This window comes from Nanorana parkeri, unplaced genomic scaffold (assembly GCF_000935625.1).
Source record: "Nanorana parkeri isolate BGI_ZX_2015 unplaced genomic scaffold, ASM93562v1 scaffold660, whole genome shotgun sequence".
In the NCBI taxonomy this organism is placed as follows: Eukaryota; Metazoa; Chordata; class Amphibia; order Anura; family Dicroglossidae; genus Nanorana; species Nanorana parkeri.
This window is the reverse complement of record NW_017306928.1, coordinates 553,710-575,822: the sequence shown is the minus strand read 5'-3', so window position 1 is coordinate 575,822 and position 22,113 is coordinate 553,710. Positions and strand designations below refer to the sequence as shown.

Here is a 22,113-nt window from a genome sequence, read left to right as displayed (position 1 = left end):
TATATATATATATATAAGCCTTGCATCTCTCTTTAGGCAGACATTTGGAGAGGTGCATGAAGGCACTAATGTCTCTATCTAATGCAGTGAATTGGGAAAGTATTCAAGCAGTAAATGAGTGTTTTATTTTCTAATTGCTTCATGCTCTCGTAGGGTTGCCACCTGTCCAGGATTCACCCGGACAGTCCGGGTTTTGAATGCTGTGTCCAGGTTTCATGGCAACAGGAACCCAGAACCAAGATGTCAGGCAGACAGGGGCAACCAAAATTAAGATAGGGGCCCCCCCATTAAAAATAGTCTAGACTGTGATATTTACATATGAAAGGGTTGGGCTGTTTACATATGAAAAAGCCGCGACTCATTCTCCCCAAAAAATGTCAGCGCGTCGCTAGAGTGTTCGGGTTTCGCTTGAAGAAAAGGTGGCAACCCTATGCTCTCGGTATCTGCTGAAAACATTGTACAAACCCTCCAGCTTGCTCAATACAAATTGAAAGAAGGAGACATCCAAGGAAGATGCTGTACATTTTGTTGTGTCAACTGAGCAAAGGGTTGAGGCATATGCTATATTGTAGACATGTGCGATTCGGTTCGTTCCGAAATTCGTTTTGGACGAATTTTCGGAAATGCGGAGATTCGGATGCATCCGAGTTCCGAATTACAGCTAAGACGAATGCAAACGAATCCGAAATTCCCGTTTTCCCGAAATTCGTTATTGGACGAATTTCTTTGCACCATTGACACCATTTTACCTCTACAACACATCTATGATTAAAGTACAGAGGCTATAGTGTAGAGGTTAAAGCACAGGATTCCCATTGCTAAGGTCCTAGGTTCAAATCCCGGCCAAGTCAACTAATAAATTTTAGTTGACACATGTGCACATGTCTACTATATTGTAGCTTGGTTTCAATCTTAGTTAAGAGTCTGCATTTTAAACTGGAATAAAAGTCTTTTTAATGCATTATCACTTTTATCTGTGACATATCTGTCACTAGCATAGAACCAGGAAGCCTCTAAACTGGTGGTAGGTAAGTCAAAATAACACTGAAAATTGCATTAGCCTTCAATTCAATTATCTAATATGAACGTGTGTTGACCATAACAAGCATTTTTTGTAGCTAGCTGTGATAAATGATGCCTGCTTATTGGGATCTGATTTTTTTGTATGATTATGTATGCATGTTTGAATATGATCTGAGATGTTTGACAATGGACCAATGGGTTTGAATGAAATTGACTTACTTGTGAAGTAACCATCATGGTGGGTGTTCAGTCAAATGTATGTGTTCAGTAATCTGCCGTGTGTTGATGTGTTAGCGCCAGGTGTTCATGTCACTAGTATGTTATCACCTGGTACATAGATGTCATCCTGTCTGCAGCAAGAATAGGAGGACACAAAGCCCGTCCACGTGAAACATGTTGTCACCTGTTGATTCTGCCTGGTCACTGCAGTGTAACGCTTTTGTTCACACCACAGGATATTAGTGCTGATGTGTGTCCCTGTTGCAGTGTCATTGCACTGTGTGTCTATAAGTCTTACGTAGTTTGTAAGAGTTCCTCCATATACACACAGAACTGTTGAAATTAGAGGGACCAACAGAAGCCCAATTCTTATCACATTTTCTAGAACTATACTACTGGCGGTACCCATGTGTAGACATCCTCAGCACTATAGCTGTGGTGAAATTACAAATCCCATCATTTATCTGGGAGTCATGCCTATAGCTGTCAGAGTCTTGCATTTAGTCAGGGTTAATAAAAAAAATTGTTTTTCATGGCAATTTGTTTTATATTGTAGGCCTGTAATTCTTAGTAAATCTTAGGAATAACTCACCTAAATCTGTCCAAACAATAGTCCAGTAGACATCCCAGGTATGATGAAGTTTGAAACACGAAATCATAAATTATAACAAATAATTATAAGAAATTATAATATAATAATAAATAAAAATGGTCTAGTAAATGGGAATTCTGGGGGCGCTGCCTGGTCCGTACCACAGCCAATAGAGTACAGTAAAAGTGCAGGCAGGGCCCTGGAAAAAGCTCTAGGGAAAAAATTGAAGTGAAATAGTTTGATAAATATATGTAATTATAGCAGATTACATTGTATTCTGTGTAAATATCATATTTACCATTAGCCCTCCGCTGTGACGCCCGAAAACTAAACTGAAAGCCGAATGCCGGCATCGACCGGGCGAACACAGCAGAGGACACCTCGGGCTCGCAGGGACAAGGTAAGTGACACTTTTGCGCAATCCCGGGTGTGGCTCAGGGTTACCGCTCTTGGTACTGAAAATTAACCCCGAGCCACGCTCTGGAATACCGCCAGGGAGGTTAAAGAAGAAAATGAATGCAGCCACCACATCTAAATACTTGTAAACTGCACTATATTACATTTTGTTTTCTAAGTTTAGATACACTTTAAAGGGTCTATTTATAAACAATTTGAAGAACCATTTGTCCTGCAGATTTCTGTGAACTTTTGCATTATTACCACTAGATTTTTCTGAGCATAGGAAAAAGTGTTTATTTCCTGCACTCCTCAGCTCCATCTAGGGGAAACAATGTGGTATTTTTCAAATATTACCTTTGACCTGAAATTGAAAATATACTAAGAATGGGTGTTTTTGCCTTTATTCGTACAGAGCAAATGTTCACAGAGATTTGCGGGGCGAAGGGCTCTGGAAAATTGTTTATAAATAGGCCCCATAGTGTAGTTGCAGCTGTATTTTATAAAAATACTAAATATATGAACTTAAATTGTCATGTTTAAGTTTTGGAAAGAGTAACATTTAAAACCCCTGTCAGGTTTGTATTGTACTCTGTGGTCTTTGGGGGAATTTCCCTGGCTTCTTGTCCTAGGTACATTTTTCTAACACTAGAAGTGAGGAGATATCTCCCTAAGATTGCCACAGACAAAAATGAAAACCTAACACAACTTCTAACCTGTCGGAGCCATTTTTGTGATCACAATTCCTATGTCTTATATCAAATTTACCAACAATATCATTTTAATCCTTAGTTTAAATATGTAAACCTTATTACAAGAATCCTTCATATAAAATGTATTTAGAATTGTGAAGAACTGGGCAAGGTGTCCCTCTGTAAATAATATTCGTTCTAATTCTGCAACAGGAGACAAACAACCAGTGACATTCTTGGCACAGTGATGGTGCAGATTTCTAATTTGATAGGCTTAATATCCACCGGGTTCACAAAGTAGTTACCCCAATGTGTTTTGTGGTGGGTACACTTAAAATATCCTCCTTCAATTAGCTTTTGAGTGGACAATTAAGCTTGATGTGCCTCACTGCAGTAGACATGTGCAGTTCCCTAATTACAAACCTTTATAAAATAGTTCTGCTTCTTAATTCCTCTTGGTGCATACAGCAGCAGTGTGTGACAGGCTACATTATCTAGTGACTCATAGAATGGAATATCTGGCATTGTCCTCAGAGTACGTGGCCACGTGCCACAAGGGAACAGTGTGAGTTCTGGAAAGCTGGTACCACGAGCTGGCTGTGTGTTTGTTTCTAGGAGCCAGAGGTTAGAGAGTATAGCAAGGAGCAGCTTCCTAATCAAGGCAGCTACATACCCGGGGAGATGCTGGAACGTCCAGCGTCAGTGAGAGCTTCTTCCATGCCACGCCTGGCGGAGAACCCCCAGGTAAATAAATCAATACTGTGACACTTCCACCTTTTGACCCTTTCACTTTGCAAGCACTTTCTTTTTATTGTGAGAATTAGATTAGAGGTGCGCAACCTATGGATGGAACCCCAAGTTCCAGAACCTACTTGGCAACCAACACAGTATATATGTTTGAGAACAACATTTGTGATGACATGGCTTTAACCTCAAAGGTACATTAGATACTTGGGGCACCAGCCATAATGGTTGTGCACCACTGAATTAGTAAATCACCAGCCACAACACCTAGACCATTTACACTGTTGGGTTCCTATCATCATCTCTAATGCCTTTGTGCCACCTGCCGATCCACAGCCACCAGCAAGCACCATGTTGCTTTCCCTGTTTGTTGGTTTGAAACAATTATCATTACATTTGTTTTGCTTGTTTACATTGTTTTTGTATTCGTTTGTTTCGTAGGATTTTTTTTGTGTTCTGTCGATTTTGTTTAGTTTTTTGTAAATTTCTGAAGGGTGTTTTGAAAATTTTGTTCAAACATTTTGCTTTTTATTAAAGGGGAACTGTAATGAGAAATAATGTATTTATCCTAAGTAATACACCTAAAGCTCAACTCCAGACCCTCTTTTGTTTTGGATGGAGTGGGGAAGACTTAAATGCCTTTCAGGTTTTTTTTTATTTCTTTAACTAGGACTGGAACACACATACAGTAATAAAAACATTGTCAGAAGTTCCAAACCCTCCCCACTCTTATTGTCTGTGTCCCTTTCTGACCTGACCGGATGTGAGGGGCAATCTTCCTAATCATAACACAGATAACAACCAAAACTTTACAGAAAAAAAAAGCGTCTGGAGCTGTGCTTCAAAATAAACATTTATAGGATTAATTGAATTTTTCTTGAAATTATTTTCTCTGGTGATGGGATAAGTCTACATTTGCTGAACATATTAATGAGTAATGGTTCCCTTTTAAGCTTTATATTGATTATATTGAATACATGGATATTCTAGGATAAACTGGTAAGCTCCTTTGATCACATTTGTTCAGCAACATGTTAAACTCTGCCATTGACATCCCCTTTTATTATAAGCAGTAGTGTTCAAATTTGCCTACAGTGCCCCGCAGGTAAATGTTGGAATTACAGATAACATTCAGATCTAAAGACATTCTGTGAGCACTATTATATCTTAAAGCGACATTAAACAATCCTATCATTCTGTCGGCATAGGACGATGCCCTCTTAGTCTATATTTAAATGCAGTTACCATGGTGCTGCACATGTGACCAGCTATAACACCAGCCATTTGAGCGCTTTATAGATTGGTTGAGAGCTGAAACAAGCACATGGGCAACTATAATTTATCACTAGAGGGATGCCTTGAATATGGCATACATTGTGTATGAAATAGGCAGAATGTGAATGAAAATAACATTGGATTGTTTGATTCAACTCCAGGATCACGCTGACTTTCAAAACACCGGAAATTTTATCCATACTAGAGCAGAAAGAATCTGGAGCAGTTGTTCATAGTGATGGATCTTAAAGCAGAACTGTGCTGGGGAGGAGAAGGGGGACGAAGCTCTTGCCATTATGTGCAGGTATGCACAGCATAATACTTACACATTGGGTTGATTTACTAAAGGCAAATAAGTTGTTCATTTTGCAAGGGAATTTGCACTTAGCAGGGAAAGTTTGCCCTTAGTTTAGTAAATAAGGGGAAGTTCTGCTGACTTCCATCACCCAATCATGTTCAAGAAAAAATTCTGTTTCTTTTCCCTTTGCACATGATTGGGTATTCTTTACAAGGTAAAGTTACATCACATTCACTAAGCTAAGGGAAGCTTCCCCTGCAAAGTGCAAATTCCCTTGAAAAGTGAGCAGCCTATTTGCCTTTCATAAATTAACCCCATTGTGTCAAACTTACCTCTGAGTTTGCCCCTTCCAGCGATGACAGGTCCATGCTCCCCACCACTGATGCCACCTTCTTCTGCACTGATGTCTTTTTTCTTTAGCTATTGAGCACCTAGTGATGATGTACCTCTGGCACATGTTCCCTGGAGTTACATTATCCGGCTACCCATCTCCATTCCCAACATCTTACAGATGTTAAACATGTACAAACGTATACAATGAATGCACCACAGGTAGCATGCAAAAAATAATAATAATTGCTAGGAAAAATTAGAAAATTGTTTCTTGACAAAAACAACATACAAATTGGTTTCTACCAAAACATACCCACAACACACAATTTTTGCCCATTTCAAATAGGGAAGGCACAGTATTCTGGTTCAGAAGATTCTCTAATTTTATATCATTTTAGGGGGTTGATTTACTAAGGACAAATAGACTGTTTACTTTGCAAGGGAATTTTCCTCCAGTTTAGTGAATGTGGTGAAAATTGACTTTGCAATAAATACCAAATACCCAATCAAGAAAAATAAAATTAAACAGAGTTTTTTTTTGCTTGTGCATGATGTAATGATGGAAGTCAGCAGAGCTTCACCTCATTCACTAAGCTAAGGGAAAATCTCATTGCAAAGTTAACAGCCTAATTGCCTTTAATAAATTAACTCCTAAGATTCATAAATATACACTAAATTGTCAATAGATTATATTAAGAGATCTACAAATCTTCACCATAAGACATTATTAAAAAGTTTTTCTTCTTTTGTCTGCTGAACAAATGTAAATCGGAGTGTGTTGAAGGTTTTCCAACAGAAGGGTTTCTATCTGGCTCCAGTTTCCATTTATCCTAGAAAACCCTATTATAGATTTTCTTTATATAAATTATTTTATGGATATTTTTTTTTCTTCAAATAAGCATACTCTTTATCTCACCCCCTTACCAGCATATTTAAGACTGTATTTAACAGCTTGGCACAAAGAGCAGTAACTGTGTGAGGTAATCTGCAGCAGAAGGTCGCAGGCAAATGCATTTGATGGGTATTTTGGTTGCTGCAGGTCACATCACATAGTTGCCTTTAGCTTTATGTTATTACTCTTAGAAGCAAATAATAAAGTAGTAACTGATGCAAAGTGTAACTGTACTTTCTCAAGTAATTGCAGCCCTACATTAGGTAGACAATGTCCTGCCAGATTGTAAGCTTAAAACTGTACGTTACACCGTTACCTGCCCATCCTGTATGTGGCCTGCACAGCTTTGACACCGATTTCACTGTCCTATATCCCTGTTGGCATACAGGTCAGGCAGCTAAAACATACTTTGTTTTTAAAGGCAATGTATGGCGGTTTTCTATTTTTATTTATTTATTATGGTCAGGGTTTAAAAAAAAATTAAATGATATAAGTCGGGCAAACATGAGGTATTGCTTATGAATATTATGTAGTCTACTACACAGTCAGAAGGTGGAGCTCTTGGCTCTTTTTTATTTCTCTCTCTGTTTCATATGCTCCTTTACTGTAAAAATGTTATTTACTGAGCTTACAAGATGGAGTTTACACACGCACACACATAAATGTGTCAGAGCAGTAACGCATCCCAGTGACTCATCCCTTTAAGGATGGCTATGTCAAGCATTTTAATCACGCAAGGCATACCTCATCGCAAACTGCTACTCCTGTGCTGCCGACCTATAGTGAAAAAAATAGCTATTTTTAATGCATTATATGTTTCTTTGTGAAACAAAGATTGCATACATATAGTACAAAAAATTATATAAAACATCTGTTTTAAAATATATATTAAAAAATGAGCCACAACTATTGCTTTTAAAAGAGGGTACAGCTTTATATTTTACAGTTTGGCATCTACATGTTGAAGAGGAATTTTGGGAATATACAGTTACAGTTCTTTGGGGCTCAAAACAACAATAGCTTAAATCCAGTATACATTGGAACACAACACGGCAGTATATGCTGACACCATGTCTTTACTTTATATTCAGATATTCTTTTCAGATATTCTTTTCTTTCAGACAATCCCTTATGTCGGTAGAAATGTATTTCTGTGCAGATATTTTCTTCTTTTTTGCCTCCTTCTGGCCCTGCAGGTCCTGTCTGATGTGAGCTCCATGCGGCGCTCTTTCTCCACCACTGCGGATAAGCGAATGCGCAGTTCCTGGCTGGATGATTTCTCATTAGATAGAAGTGGTATGGATAGCTACAAGCAGCAACGGCGCAGCTATCATGCTTCTCTAAGACTATCCACCCACCGAATGAATTCTGATACAGGTTGGTCAGAAATGCATGCAGCAATTCACAAAAGTTATTAAAATCCTTAAATCTGAATAGGTGGATAATAAAAAGACACATTTTAATTCAGTTGTATATTCATTATAAATTATTTAGGCTGGGTACACACTTATGCACTTGCATTGCATTTTTTAGGTTGGATTTTGATGCATATTTCATGATGTTTTAACATGCATCGCCATTCTTATCCAAAGCAGTTATAATGCACATCAATCGATGGAAAAATTTGGCATGACCTTCATTTGTGGCCCATGCATCTCAATGCGCTGCATATGTGTGGACTAGGACTGTTGAAAACAATAGCAAACCTCGCCCCACTGTCAGGCTTTAATGAATGGGTAGAACTGAGTAGTTCATCAGCGGTGACAAACTGGGAGAGAAGTAGACATACTCTCGGACATCACTTTGTAGTTCTGTACAGCTACACAAGCTAGATGGGTGACACGAAGTATTGCAAACTTTTTAGGTATGTTTACCCATTTTTCGTTGGTTGGGCCACAATGTATCTGCTGTGGATTATAGAGGGGAAATTCAACATGAAGGACAAACGTACGTGTTGGGCAATGACAAATAGCATAACTTTTTTTTGTGTTTGTCTGGAATTCCACTTGCATCCACCTAATATACACACAAATTATACCAACACTAATGCAAGTTTAGTAAAATATTCTCTAAGTCCTTGGTTCCCAACTGGTGGCTCGTGACCCAAAAGTGGGTTGCGACCCCGTGTTCATTGGGTCACCGCATGCCCTCCACTTTTCTAGGTGAGAGGCTCCTCAGCCTCCCCATAGCCCAGCACTCATGTCAAGTAGCCATTCAAAATATGCTGCCCGCTGCCGAGTGACAGCTTGAGGTGGGATGGGATGGGGCTAGGGCCACGAGGGAGCTCCATTCATACATGCATTGCTTACAGCTCCCTCACCTGTCTTGTAGAGGTGCCTGGACCGGAGCGATGTCACATTCTGGCACCTCTATAGGGCACACAATGGAGCTGTACCATATTGATGGAGTTCCATCACAGCACAGCAGCTCACACTGAGGATCCACTCCAGTTCTCGTAAGATAGGGAGACTGGGTGGATATTAAAAAAAAGAAAGAAAAACAAATTTGGGAGTGTATATGTGTGTCTGATAATGTCTGAGTTGTGAGATTGTGTCTGTGGTTGTGTGTGTCTGTCAGTGTTTTTGAGGGCCCGTTCACACTAGTACAGTGCGTTAATCAGACAGTCCCGTTCTGATGTGGGAAGATGTGTTGCATTGCCATTCATTGCCATTCATTTGAATGCCGCCCCAAACGCACCTCCCACCCACAGTTCTATTGCCCGGACCGTAACGCACGGTACCACAATGCCGTGCTTTCCATGACTTCATGACCAAAGACAAATGTGGGTCCTGAGGTTACACATGTTGAGAACCACTGCTCTAAGCCTTTCACTCCAACTTTGTTTCTTTTTTGTGAAAGCCAGTTTTCACCCCTAAGTTTAAATGTCAGGGCCTGATATAGTTATAGGTATGAGACTGAATTCTAATCCATCACTGATATCAATTATGTCTTGCAGGTCGCCTAGATACTCATCGTTCAGGAGGAAGAGAACGAGGTCGTTCTAAGGAGAGGAAACATCTTTTATCTCCTGATCCTTCCCGTTGCAACTCTGAAGAGAGGAGTCCGCAAGCTGCTTGTGAGCACCATGATCACCAGCTGTCACCCAGCCACACGCACAGCAGCGTGCAGGTAAGGGTTAAATATATCTGTTTATCTCTATTTTATACATTTTCTAAAGTCTGGTATTGTCATACAAGTTGATGGGTTTGATAAAAACTTAATAAAAACTATAGCATATATAAATTGTAAGGGGGACAGGCTAAGCTGGTATTGGGAGCGGTAAACCATGCACGAGACAGGGACACCCGGGAACAGTTGAAGCAGGTTTTTCGTGCACTTTTATTCAGCAAGGCAGCAAGCACAGTTCAATGCTGGAAGGGTTAGTACAGCAAGTCCATAGTATGAAACAAACAAAACATCAGCTAGTCAGAGCCACTAACTAAACTCAGGTCATCAGGTATCCAAAGTAACAGGATGCCACCCAATGTGTTCCCCAAAAACAAACAGGCAGCACTTTTTATTGTTCTGCCTGCGCTAAGCTTTTTCAGTTAGCAGGTCTAGCTACCAAAATGGAGGCTTTATCACATCCAAAGCTCTATAAAGGCTATGGGCTCATGGACCCAGAACAGGACTTATGAAGATTCTAAGAAAACAACAAATTGGCTTTCTCCATTCACCATACCAGTCACAAACCCGGAAACCCTTCACCATGTGTACTTAAGAAACTTAGGTGACACATACACACTGTCCACAATCATGCAGGCCAGTGCCTCACTCTAGATACACTGAAGTATTGTACAGCGATCTACATACCTCATATCGCTTTGTAGACCATTGTAATTTGTAAGCTATTCCTGACGTGACTGATTGCGTGGCATTGGTTGCATTTAGCTATATTACATATTGGGAAATAAGTACACCATGGACAATGGCCCAGAGTCCATGAGGTCAGTGGTTCCAAGCATGAGCTCTTTTCCCCTTCCTTTACCAAATGGGAGCTCACATTACATCTCCTTTCTGTTTTATCCGCTGTTTGTACCTGTTATTGGCTTAGAAATCGTACTCCACTTTCTTAAAAAGTAACTCCATCAAATGACTGAAAGGTAAAACCTGATTTTGCATCAGCACAGTGGATCTTTAGAGTCAGTTCACACATAGCATGCTGTAACACACAAATGTTTGTGCATTATGTATGTGTGTTGGGGTGCCATTGTAAATGAGTGGGACTGCGTCTCAACGACCATGATATTGTGGCATAGGGCTTGAAATGGTGTTTATTACAGTGAGGTAATATATATTCTTAACAGAACTGCAGATGGCAACAACAACCTTACATGGGTTCTAAATCCTTCCCCGCTCTATCCAAAATGAAAAAAAAGTTGTAGTTGGACATACGCATTAAAAAATGGTTGAAGATAAGAGAGTAACACATTATTAGAAGTACTCATTGTTTTTACCAAATGTTTTCAGATTGATTTGCTGCATTGCTAATATGACATGTTTCTGTCCCCATAGATGCTTGACTCTTTAAATGAAAGCTGTATTCCTTCTGACACCAGCACACCAAGACGTGGTCGGCGCCAGCTTCCTTCTGTGCCTGCAACCCCAAGACCTCTTATCTCTTTCTCTTCTTTAATTCGCCGTCAAAAACACAGTTCCCCACCTATGAATGACAGCGATAATGCAGCACCTCTTCCAAGTGACCCAGGTCTGAGTGAGTCTTCCTGTTCTCTCCAGGGACGTCACAGCTCCCAGTCCACCCCTCAGCACTATATCTCAGAGCCATATTTGGCCCTACCTGAGGAGATGCAAAGCTTAGACTGCCCCACTGAGGACACACTTACTTTTGAGGTTGCTGTGGCTACCAGCCTAGGCCGCTCTAACACAATTGGCTCTGCCCCTTTACGTCACGGGTGGCAGATGCCCAATGGTCACTATCGGCGTAGAAGAAAGGGTGGTGTGCCACCTGTCATAGCTTCCCGTGAATTGAGTGACACAGAAGAGGATGATCGGTGTTAAAGAAAGTTGGGATATTCTTGCAGTACAGCAGCTGGTAATCTTTGAATGATCCCTCTCTATCACATCAATGAGCTTCTTCCAGAGGAGCCCCCAAGCACTCACTGCCAATCCCCTAACCAAAACTGCAAGTCCAGGCAATGCCTTGAGATTTGAAGCCTGTCTTTTAATATCTTGTGCCAAAAAAAAATGAAAATAAACTGCCTGAGAAGATACATGCAAAGGGGAAAGCATGGAGGTGAAAGGCCTTCATTACTGGACTGTGATTTTGGGGTGATCTGTTATATGTTTATAGGCTGTGGGGATCACTGCCTATTACATAGGTTCGCTGTTGTCAATTGATACCTTTTCATCTTTTGCCAATAACAGGAGTTGTGTTTCAGAATGTTGGCAATTGATTGGCCCCCACAATGATCCTTCAGCAAGAAAGTAAACCATGAAATATGGCTAATTAGTTAAGCTCATTGGACAGCCATCATATTGCAGTTTACTATTAGACACATTGGTTGACTGAAGGGTTTGCCGTCTAGTTGTGTGATGTTCATATAGAATTTATATGCAAAATGTAGAATGATTGGTTGACAGGCTTTATTTTAAATGCTAATCCTGAGCCCGTGACCCCTTGTCAATGTGCAGGGAGATGAGTGTCCATTTTTGTTATATGTTTTCCATAAACAAAAAAAGATCAAAAGTAACTTGTGCATTCTTGGTTGATGTTTTAATTATATTAGTAGGGATTCTGATAGATGGCACATAGATCATGTGAACACATAAAGGATGAAGCAGACATATCTTTGATTACAGTCATACCCATGTCTTCGTTGTCCAGCTTTGCCCACTCATAGAGGTGATAAGCATGCTTCAGTTTAGTTTGCATGGTCCTTATAAGCTCCTTAGTTCTGCAATGTAGATCTAACCATCTTCTTGAAATATCACAACAGAGCCCACTTTTCTGTTTCCCCAAGGTCTGCTAACACAGGCCTGAGTTGAGTCTACCAAAACCAGGTTTATTCTTTAGTATACATAAGATGTTACACATTATGCATAGCCTATGGCCCCATTCTCCACACCATTCTCCATAAACTGAAACAGTAGTTTTACAATAATGTTACTTATGTCATCCAGAAATTCACTTTGAACTGTCAATTTCATCAGGGCATGAGACTTTAGGGGAACACTCCACCGTTAAACACTTTCACTCTATCTTAAGCATTCTTTCCATACTCATTTCTTCACTTTACAAATTGTTTCTTTTAAAATTCTTCTAATTTAAAATGATCTCTCTGCTCTTATATAGTGCATAGCCATATTAAAGAATGGTGTTGTATGGGCACCTTATATATTTCACTTGAAGTGTTCACACATTCTCAGATCTTTACTGTATGCAGTATAAATATTATGTGTAGAATGCCTAAATATGTACAGTATATGGATGACCCACAATACCAGTTTATACCTGCAGCTGCATTATGTGTGAAGATTGTGGCTCCAGTCCCCTGCAAAAAGGTAGTCATGAGGTCATTTGTTGAGTAAAGTGGTGGCAATCAAGCCACACAGTTTCTGTTCAGCTCATTTATTTTCTGGCCACAATAATATAATGTTCTGGGGCGCTCCCTTTTTTATTACCGTACTGTCTTGGCAATCTGGGGGCCACTAGTCCACTGATGGCATTTAACCATGCGACACAAAACAGAAATGCTTTTGATATTTTCCTAGCAAGCATTTTGAACAGTGCTCGTTATGGTGCAACTACTGAAGTTATACCCTAAAATTTCTCTCTTGTCACTTTTGGGGGTTTATAAATGTTATATGGCAGTTAATTACGAATAAACTTATTTGGTATTAGCATGTTTAATGCTAAGATTTCAGGTTCAAAGCCATTCTTGTCACATTTCTGCTCAGTAAATGCAGGAGATTTGTACTGTGTGTGTCTAGTGACAGCTATATCTGCCAAATGTTATCATTGATATCACGCAACATGAAAACCCTTATGCCTTTGATTTAGCTTTAATTAGATCATGTCTAATATATTAGTCGTCTGCACACAGTAGATGCAGCTATGTTGCCTGAATCAATTTTAATCAACATACAAGCTAACAATTTACTAGGGACCAATGACTTCACTGATTCTCATTGGGGTTTGTTTAAACAAGAATTCAACGGCAGTTGTGTTTATAAAGGGCTGACTTTAGGCATGTGTGTTCTGTGTGGTTGCAGAGGGTGTTCTGCTCCACAAGCAAACTGGTAGCCTGCTGTCCAAAATTACCCTAACCTCCCCTTATGTAAGTCAATGGACATTCTTCCAAATCCCTTCCCCTACCTCTTACTTAAAATGAATTACTACTGGTACATAAGACATATTTTATAATGCGGGTATAGTTGTATTCTGTATTGTACCCATGGCTAACTAACATTCAACAAACCCACATAAAACCTAATAGAAACCTTAACTCCCTCAAATGTGCATTAGAAGTTTAAAACTCAATAAAATGCACTTGAAATACCTATATTTTATAAAAGACAAGCTTCTTATGATGCCAACTGATAAAATCTGGGTGGCTTGCTGGTCTGTGGGCAGGTACATACTGCTAAGTCACATCTAAGCAAAGTTTTGGGTGACCAGCATTGATGTATATAGCAACATTGCACTAATAAGAGGTCATCAGTTACCGTTAGAGTGGTACAAGTGGGACGTTACAAAACAGGAGCAATCTAGCTGGCAAGACAGCTTATTTTAAATTTCATTTGACTTGTCTTTCACAAAATAAAGGTACAAGTCTGATATCAGACAGCCAGACCGATCCTCCGGGTACCGTCACATGCTCCCGCAGTTTAATTGAACAAGGGAATGGCAATGTCTCATCCTCTGTTTCTGCACAGTCTCTCTTTGCAAAAGTGAAAACAAGAAAATAAGTAATAAAGTGATCAAGTTATGTAACTAAGCCTACACAAGACCAGTCAGAGCTCAAATCTAATTTGGTGTTATTGGCTGTAGCACCATATAGAATTGCATAAGTATCAATTCATGACACACCATTTGGTTGTGCCTAGGCTTGGATTCTTTTTATGGTTCTAATTTCCATGGAACACCTTGGAAATGTATAATTGTCATTTAATGTTAGTCTACTCCAAAATCAAGGCAAAATAGACAACCGCCATGTAATCCTAATCTGTATGCATTTTGTGAACTAGAACAAAAGCTAACAGTGTAAAAATAAAAATTTCTCAGTCTAGACTCAAGTAGGAAGCTTAGTCTTACATCTTTAGGTCCTGACTTTAAAATTATGTAAAGGAAAACCACTTGGGGTCATTGTTCTGTTTATGTGAGCTGCCATGGAATCATTTTGGAAAACTGTAGTATTATTAGATATCTTGTCACTGGTACAGATGAGTATGAATCAAAGCTAAAACTGTATGAGAGAAAAATATTCAGATTGGGAATTTTTACCACGGTTTGCATCCTCACCTAAACTTATCTCTTCGGAGCTACATTTTCTCCTTCTGCAATGATGGACACTTAACAAGAGTGCTATGTACATGCAAATACTTCTCTCCGTGCAATTCCGGAAAGAAGACACAATCTAATCAGGAGCTGGGGATGGAGACTGTATTATAATTTAAATAACTTGTTTTTGTCCATAATTTAAAAGAAAAATAAGTTGTGCGATTTTGATGGGGGGATTTTTTGTGAAAGAGAATACAAATATATAAAAAACAAATTGTAAATAATTCTCAATATTTCCTGTCTTTTTCTGACTTTTTCAGTCTGGAAATAAAACTTGAAAAAGGCAAATGCTTTGTGTTGTTGTTACCCTTGTAAACAGTTTTTATTTTATTTTTTTTACCTTCTCTCTCCTCTAAGTAGAGTGAATCTGTGCTTTGCCTATGCAGGACAAAAGGCTCATTCACACCAGTTGAGATGACTGGAGTTGATTCAGTGCAAAAAAAAAACACCAGTCACTGCAAGGGCAAACAGAAAACAACTGTCTTCTATGTGCCTCGTTCACACCACAACACTGGTGTGATGTGCGGACTGCATTTTTCTGCAGCACACTGAATGGCTACGGCGGCCACTGCAATGCAGCACACCATGCTACTTTGTGGAGACCTTTGAACTGAGTGTAAAAAAAATAAAACATTAAACTGCGCACACTACTGTCACCCAGAAGACTCCAGCCACATGCTAAAATGTAATTTTTAGCATGCATCTGATGTGAGCCCAGCCAAAGTGACAGGTTTACTTCAATGCTGACCATACCTGTTGCAGATACTCACCTTCTTGTACCTTCCCTGCTGTGTGTCGGCTATCATGGGACAATGCACAGTTGCCACTATTTGGAAATAATTAGTACGGGCTACCTTGAAGGCATTGAGAAGAAAAATGCAGCACACAAAGCATGCCACCTGCCAGAAACATGGAGGCATGGTCAAAAAAAACAGAGTAGGTGTGGTTTCACAGTATACAGTTTGTAGTGTCCAGCCTTGCCCCCTTTAGTTTGCTATGTTTTAGACAAAAAAGGATAATCTGAAGAGACAGTGGGGATTAAACATTTACCCTTCATTCGAATCAGTGGGATAAAATAACCCCATCGCTTGTGTCAGTGAGAGTAAATTAAGCCTCATTGTTGTTGCCAGTAAGATAAGAATAACCCCCATTGTCGGTGTCAGTGGGATAAAATAAACCCTATCACTGTTGTCAGTGTGAGTAAAGTATGCCCATTGTTAGTGACAGTGTGAATAATGCATGCCCATCATTGGTGTCACTGGGATAATATAAACTACATATCACTGGTGTCAGTGGGATAACATAAGCTTCATCATAAGTGTTACTGAGAGGAGAATACAGGCCAATATGGTGTCAGTGGGAGTAAAACAAGCTGCAAAACTGTTGGTGTCAGTGGAAACAAAGTTAACATAATGTTATTGGTATCACTAGTTACTAAATAAACTCTTAAGTTATTGGTTTCACTGGGAGAAAGAATAGGTATTAGTGTTCAGTGGTTAATACCAGAAGCTCCCATGCTGCTACCTCTGCTGACAGGAACTTTGCTATGAGGTCACTCCACCCGACAGTCAGTGCTGGCATAACTGCAGTGTGTTGCAGAACTCAGCACTCCACTGCCACTCTTCCAAGTGTGAAGTGTCCTAGATCCTTCTACACATGGACACTGTGGGACAGAGTCTAAAATCCCATGACTATCCCGCAGAATGCGAAAACTTGGCAACTATGTACAATGCTGGGTGCTGAAAATCAAATGGCTATGTGCCAGTACTGTCACATGGGAAGGGTATTACATGCTCTCCGCTACCCAGAAGATACCAGGTATTTTTATTTGCTCCAGTTGGAGGACAGAAGCAAAGGTAGGGTGACTCAGTGGTACTGGTAGTAACAACATTAAAGTGGCCCTGTTGTTTTGCTCTGAATGCTTTAAAGAATACCTCGTGAGTGAAATACAGGGACTGATATTGTTAAAAAATGCTAACACTTTCTGAGTCACTGACCAAAAGCAAGCATTTAGGAAGTGAAATCAGAACTCCTGGTTTGCATACTTGTCCTGGGTCAGTAACTCAGAAAGCACCAAAGCCAGAAGGGCAGCATGACAGACAGAAAACAAACATTTTCAAAAAGAGGTCAACAATGGCAGCCTACATATTTCTCGCATGACAGTTTTCCTTTAAATGTCTACCTTCTCGGAAAGACTCTTGGAAGCAGAAATGTGTCTGCATTGTTCTTCTCAATGCCAGTTTTACAAATTACAAAATGCTAAATTCCCAGCCTTTAATGTAATCATTTTACTGTCAGTCATGTGTATAAGCAACAGATTTCTCCAGCTTTGGATCCCATTTGGATTGTGCCTTTGGGTATTCATGCTCAACAAGACCATCAAACAGCTGTCACTCTAAGTCCCAGCTTTCATGTACACTATGAAGTCACCTGTAAAAAGCTGAGAACAGCTTAAGCCTCCAGCATTGTTGTGTGCAAGAGGAACGTGCTGCATCTTGTTGACAACAAATGTCACTGTAAATGCCGCCCCTTCCATCATAGACATTAGTAAGGGGAGGGGAATACTGATAATGGAGCTCCATGTATTTACAGAATATCATCTGCACTTGTTTACTCTGACAAACCATCCGGATTCTACTCATCATGAGGTAAACCGAGCCAGCTGTTTCATGCAGCAAGGTCAAAAGGCAGCAGTGAGCCATTCCAGGACAAAATACAACCCCAACAGTCTACGTGACTGCTACAGGTCACCTGAAGCACTCGGTGGCAGAGATAGATTATATATTAAAAGTGGACCTGTGCTCCATGTGACTCTTTTAACCCCTTCGTGACTGACAACGTACAGTGTACGTCGCCAGCATCGGGGCTGTTTAAACAGACTCCCGGCGACTTTTGCCGCCGGGACTCTGTTTAAACTTGTAGAGCCGACTGTCGGCTTTACAACAGAAGCGATCTTGGCGACTTACCTGTCGCCAGATCGCTTCTGCGTCCCGAAGAAGGGGCCGCCCCCCCCCGCCGTGCTTCCTGGGCTCCGTTGCCCCTCCTACGGGCCCGGGACCGGCGATCTTTGTGTCCGCGGGGAGCTGGGGAGGAGGTCGACGAACTTCCGTTCATCGATCCCCTCCCCGTTCTATGGGACCGGGAGCGATGCAGATTGCATCACTTCCGGTCCCTGGGCTGTCAGTTCTGGGCTCCTGCAGCCCAGCTATAAGCTATTGAAGTGCGATCTGCACTTCAATAGCTTATTTCCAGTGTAAAGGTGACACTGAGGGTCTTTTGGACCCCCAGCATCACCTTAAAGAGGACCTGTCACCACCATCTGCTATTACATGGGGGGGCTTGCAAGCCCCCCCATGTGATAGCAGTCAAAGTAAAGTAAAAAAAAACAAACAAACAGTTTTTAAAATTAAAATGAAATAAAATAAATCTAATAATAATAAAAAAAAATTTTAAAAGTACCCCGCCCCCGCGAGCACGCGCGTCGCCACGTAAACACGCGTCGGGTGCGCCTACGCATGAAAACGACGAACGCGCTACACATGTTGGGTATCGCCGCGCACGCCGGAGTGAGAGCAATAATTCTAGGGCCAGTATTTTGGGGTATCTCTAAATTGATGACCTGTGGGGGCTTTTAAAGTGTCTTTTATTGACTTTTTGGGGTACTGCAGTTTTTCGCCGTTTCACGGTCGCACGCAATCTGTAAACTGGGCATGTTGGGTATCGTTTTACTCGTTGTAACCTCATCTTTTATATTTCATTAAAAAAATGGGTAATTTGTTGTGTTTTGGGGCATTTAATTAAATTTGTCACTAAATTTTGGGGTTTAATAAGGAGTTGCGCTAATATTGCGCAACATAAAAATTTTCAACTACCACCATTTTATTCTATAGGGTCTTGGCATTCAGAAAATATATAATGTTGGGGGGTTTTACGTCATTTTCAGGCCTAAAATGTGGAATATAACATGGGTGCAAAAATGGAAAAAAGGGCCTCAGTCATGAAGGGGTTAAAAGTAAAAGTCCTACCTAAATGAAAACACAACAAAAGCACTTATTATTACTCCTTTTGGCCAGAAAAACTGTTTGTGCTCCTTTGTTTCACTTTTGTTATTGGAGACCTGGTATACCTAAATTTTTTTTACTGCTGTTTTATTGTCCATAAAGACAGAGCCAGTAAGAGCAATCTTAATTGGGAGCAGGATGGCAGTTGGTGGATCGTAGGCCTGTGGTCAGTGCTGCAATTTCAGCTGGCAGTAAAGCATTTTACACCTGAATGAAATGCATGTTTCATGCACGTTTGCGTCTGTTTTTGGCACCATTGACCCACATCATCCCATTCAATCAATGGCTGCCGCTTGCGCAACTATCCCAGAGTAAGTCATGCAGTACTTTTTTTAAGCACACAGCAGTGAGACGGTACAACAGCATCACACCTCAGTGTGCCCATCGAACCTAATGAAAAACAAAACCTAAAAAAAAAAAAAAAAGAGTGATGTGGCTCAAGGCTCAATCAAGCGCATCGGCACTGTCCAAGCACACGCACACCAGGAGCCATGCGGTTGAGTGCATCAGCTGGGGTGGACAAGCCCTAACTCTTCGGTTGGGCTGAGGTGTAAGAATCACAATAGTGGCTGGACAGAATTGCAAATCCTTTCACAGGTAAGACTGTAGAGATCAGTATATTTAGCTGTTTGGGAGCTCAGCTTTAATGTGTATTTTCATTGTATGGTAATGTAATTAAAAAAAGTGTCCCCCAGTCTGTCCCCTAATTGCACATTGCAAGCTTTTCTAAACAATAGAAGCCACCTATAGAGTCCTATGTATGAGCCTGCTCCAAATAAACAAAGATCATAAACAGGAATACAACTAGTTACAAAGTGCATACAAAATAGGCCATCTTATGATCAGGGACCATCACTGGGTGACAACTCTGTAGAAAAATCTGCAGTCCTGCAAGCATGGATTATCTTTAGTCCGTATATATATAGTGCACAATAAGGAAATAAATGGAGTATTTACATGAAAACTTTAGGAATTCTTATCTGCTGCTTCAAAAACAGAATTTGAGATGCTGAATCTCCTGGGTGACAGGCCCTTAGCATAGAGGGAGCGATGCACTGTCTCCATGGCAACCTCTGTAGACTTAGTTTGGAGATCAATTCTCAGTTTCTAAGCAAATTTAATATATATCAAATCTCCATTAACCATTATGACAGAGCGATTCATTTTGATGCCCTGAGAGCTGGACCATCATGGCAAACATGATAACAATTCTGGCATCAAAACTGAAACCCTTTACAGTAAAAGTCCGATTGTGACGTATGATTACAACTAGAAAATATTTCATAAGCAAATCTGTAAGTCATCCTCCCTGCCTTTCTTTCTGGCTGCATATAAAATGCAATTGCAAAATGTACCATAATAAAGTGCAAGTAGAAAATGACAGCCAATCAGAAGTCCATGGTGCATGTTATATGTACCTGTAACTGGGCTGGTTGTACTCTCATTTATACCTGGGAGGGAAGCTTATGTAGCTTCCATGTTTGGATGAGCTTAGGTACAGACTGGGTTTGGTTTGAACCTGAGCTTATCCCTAATTATAATTATATACAGTATGTGCATGGGGCAGCCATATTTAATCGCTGCATATACAACCTCTATTTAATGTTTGGTAGAGCTTCACAATGATTGTGCTTTACTACTTCTGTTCACAAGACACATTTGTTAGTCAGCAAACTAAATGAACATATGTGACTCATATAATATGTTAAGACATTAAGTCACTTTGTGAGGGGTAGTCACCTTCCTATGGCCCCCTAAACCATACAGTAGACATCTCTTCATGCCTGCTCACATCCATAGATCATCTTTACTGCGCTCCAGGATCTCCAAAATGAAAGGTGCAAGTAGAAACCACAGGATCTTGGTCATACTTTTTGGTCACATACTCTTGTCCTCTGTGCCATTGTATTGGCCCCCAGGTGCAACAAGCAGCATCCGTGGCCAATAGGAAGGAATGTCCTATAAAGTAGCCACCACTCCAAGATCCTTCCTGTGATGGACTACAATCTCAAGGAAGCGAGCTTGGAGCGGTGGCTACTTTACAACACACACAGGGACCATGAGGAACAAAAGTATCCACCCTCCAGAAGGAAGGACAGTGTCAGCATCAATTCTGAGATGATTTGAGGATCTACAGCCGAGTGATACACAAATAAGATATAATTTTGTTAATAGTTAATGTATTTGAATGCATTTTTAAGATTTACCTCCTGAGTGTAGTGTCACTTTAAATATTTCTATTAAGGTAAACAGCGCAAGAATAACTATTTGCTCGCTGCAAACACACTGCAATTTCCTTTTAACACTAGAAAATTCACCTAATTCTCTCATACAGAGTAATCTTTTCCCTAGGAGGAAGGTAGACAACATTTCCATATCAAAGACAGACAGAGGTTGCTAAGTGATCTCAGTAAACTGACAAAACTTCATTTCCAATATTCAAATGTTATTTTTTGCTGTAAATATCTGTCTACTTCTGCCACCTGTTGGTCATACATGATACTATAGTGTAAATAAAAATAGTTTGTTGCGGAACATTCTTCAGTACTTTACAAAGTGTTCAAAATAGTTATGTTAGCTGTTAAAGCAGAACTTTGCTGCAAATGAACGTAAACTTACCTGCACATGTGCAACTTACTGTACAATCTCACCATACCTTGATGCCAGGATAAAAAATTTACATCATCCCAGGCTAGGCTGAAGATGCCAAACCTGAAAAAGAACAGGGCGATGAAGTCGGCGCTGGTACGAGAACTTGTGGACATCACATTACTGGAGAAAAGTGAGTATAGTGGACTTTATTACTGCTTTAAATATGCATTCGGCTGAAAAAGGATATTTCCCGAATGTATAGATTATATGATACAAAAAACTCAATACACTCAGGGCTGGATTTCCCATAAGGCCAACAAAGGTCCGGCCTCAAGGGCAGCAGGGAGTAGAGAGGCAGCAGGGGTGTGGAATTCCTATCTCCTGATGCCTGGGACATGCAGTTCCGGGCATCGGGCGCGTAGTTGTTTTCTACATTTAGCCCTGGTTTGGGCAAGCAGAGCTAAATGTACAGTGG

The 22,113-nt window shown here is 40.4% G+C and overlaps 1 protein-coding gene across 1 annotated transcript in view; it reads left to right on the top strand.

Moving 5' to 3' along the window:
* CACNA1E (calcium voltage-gated channel subunit alpha1 E) overlaps positions 1-12,431 on the top strand; it is a 280,243-nt gene extending 267,812 nt beyond the window's left edge. The window contains 4 exon segments of the mRNA XM_018563377.1: positions 3,538-3,666; positions 7,661-7,841; positions 9,421-9,599; positions 10,980-12,431. Coding sequence (XP_018418879.1) covers positions 3,538-3,666; positions 7,661-7,841; positions 9,421-9,599; positions 10,980-11,483 — 993 coding nt within the window. The 3' untranslated portion in view covers positions 11,484-12,431.
* Positions 12,432-22,113: the final 9,682 nt, after the last annotated feature.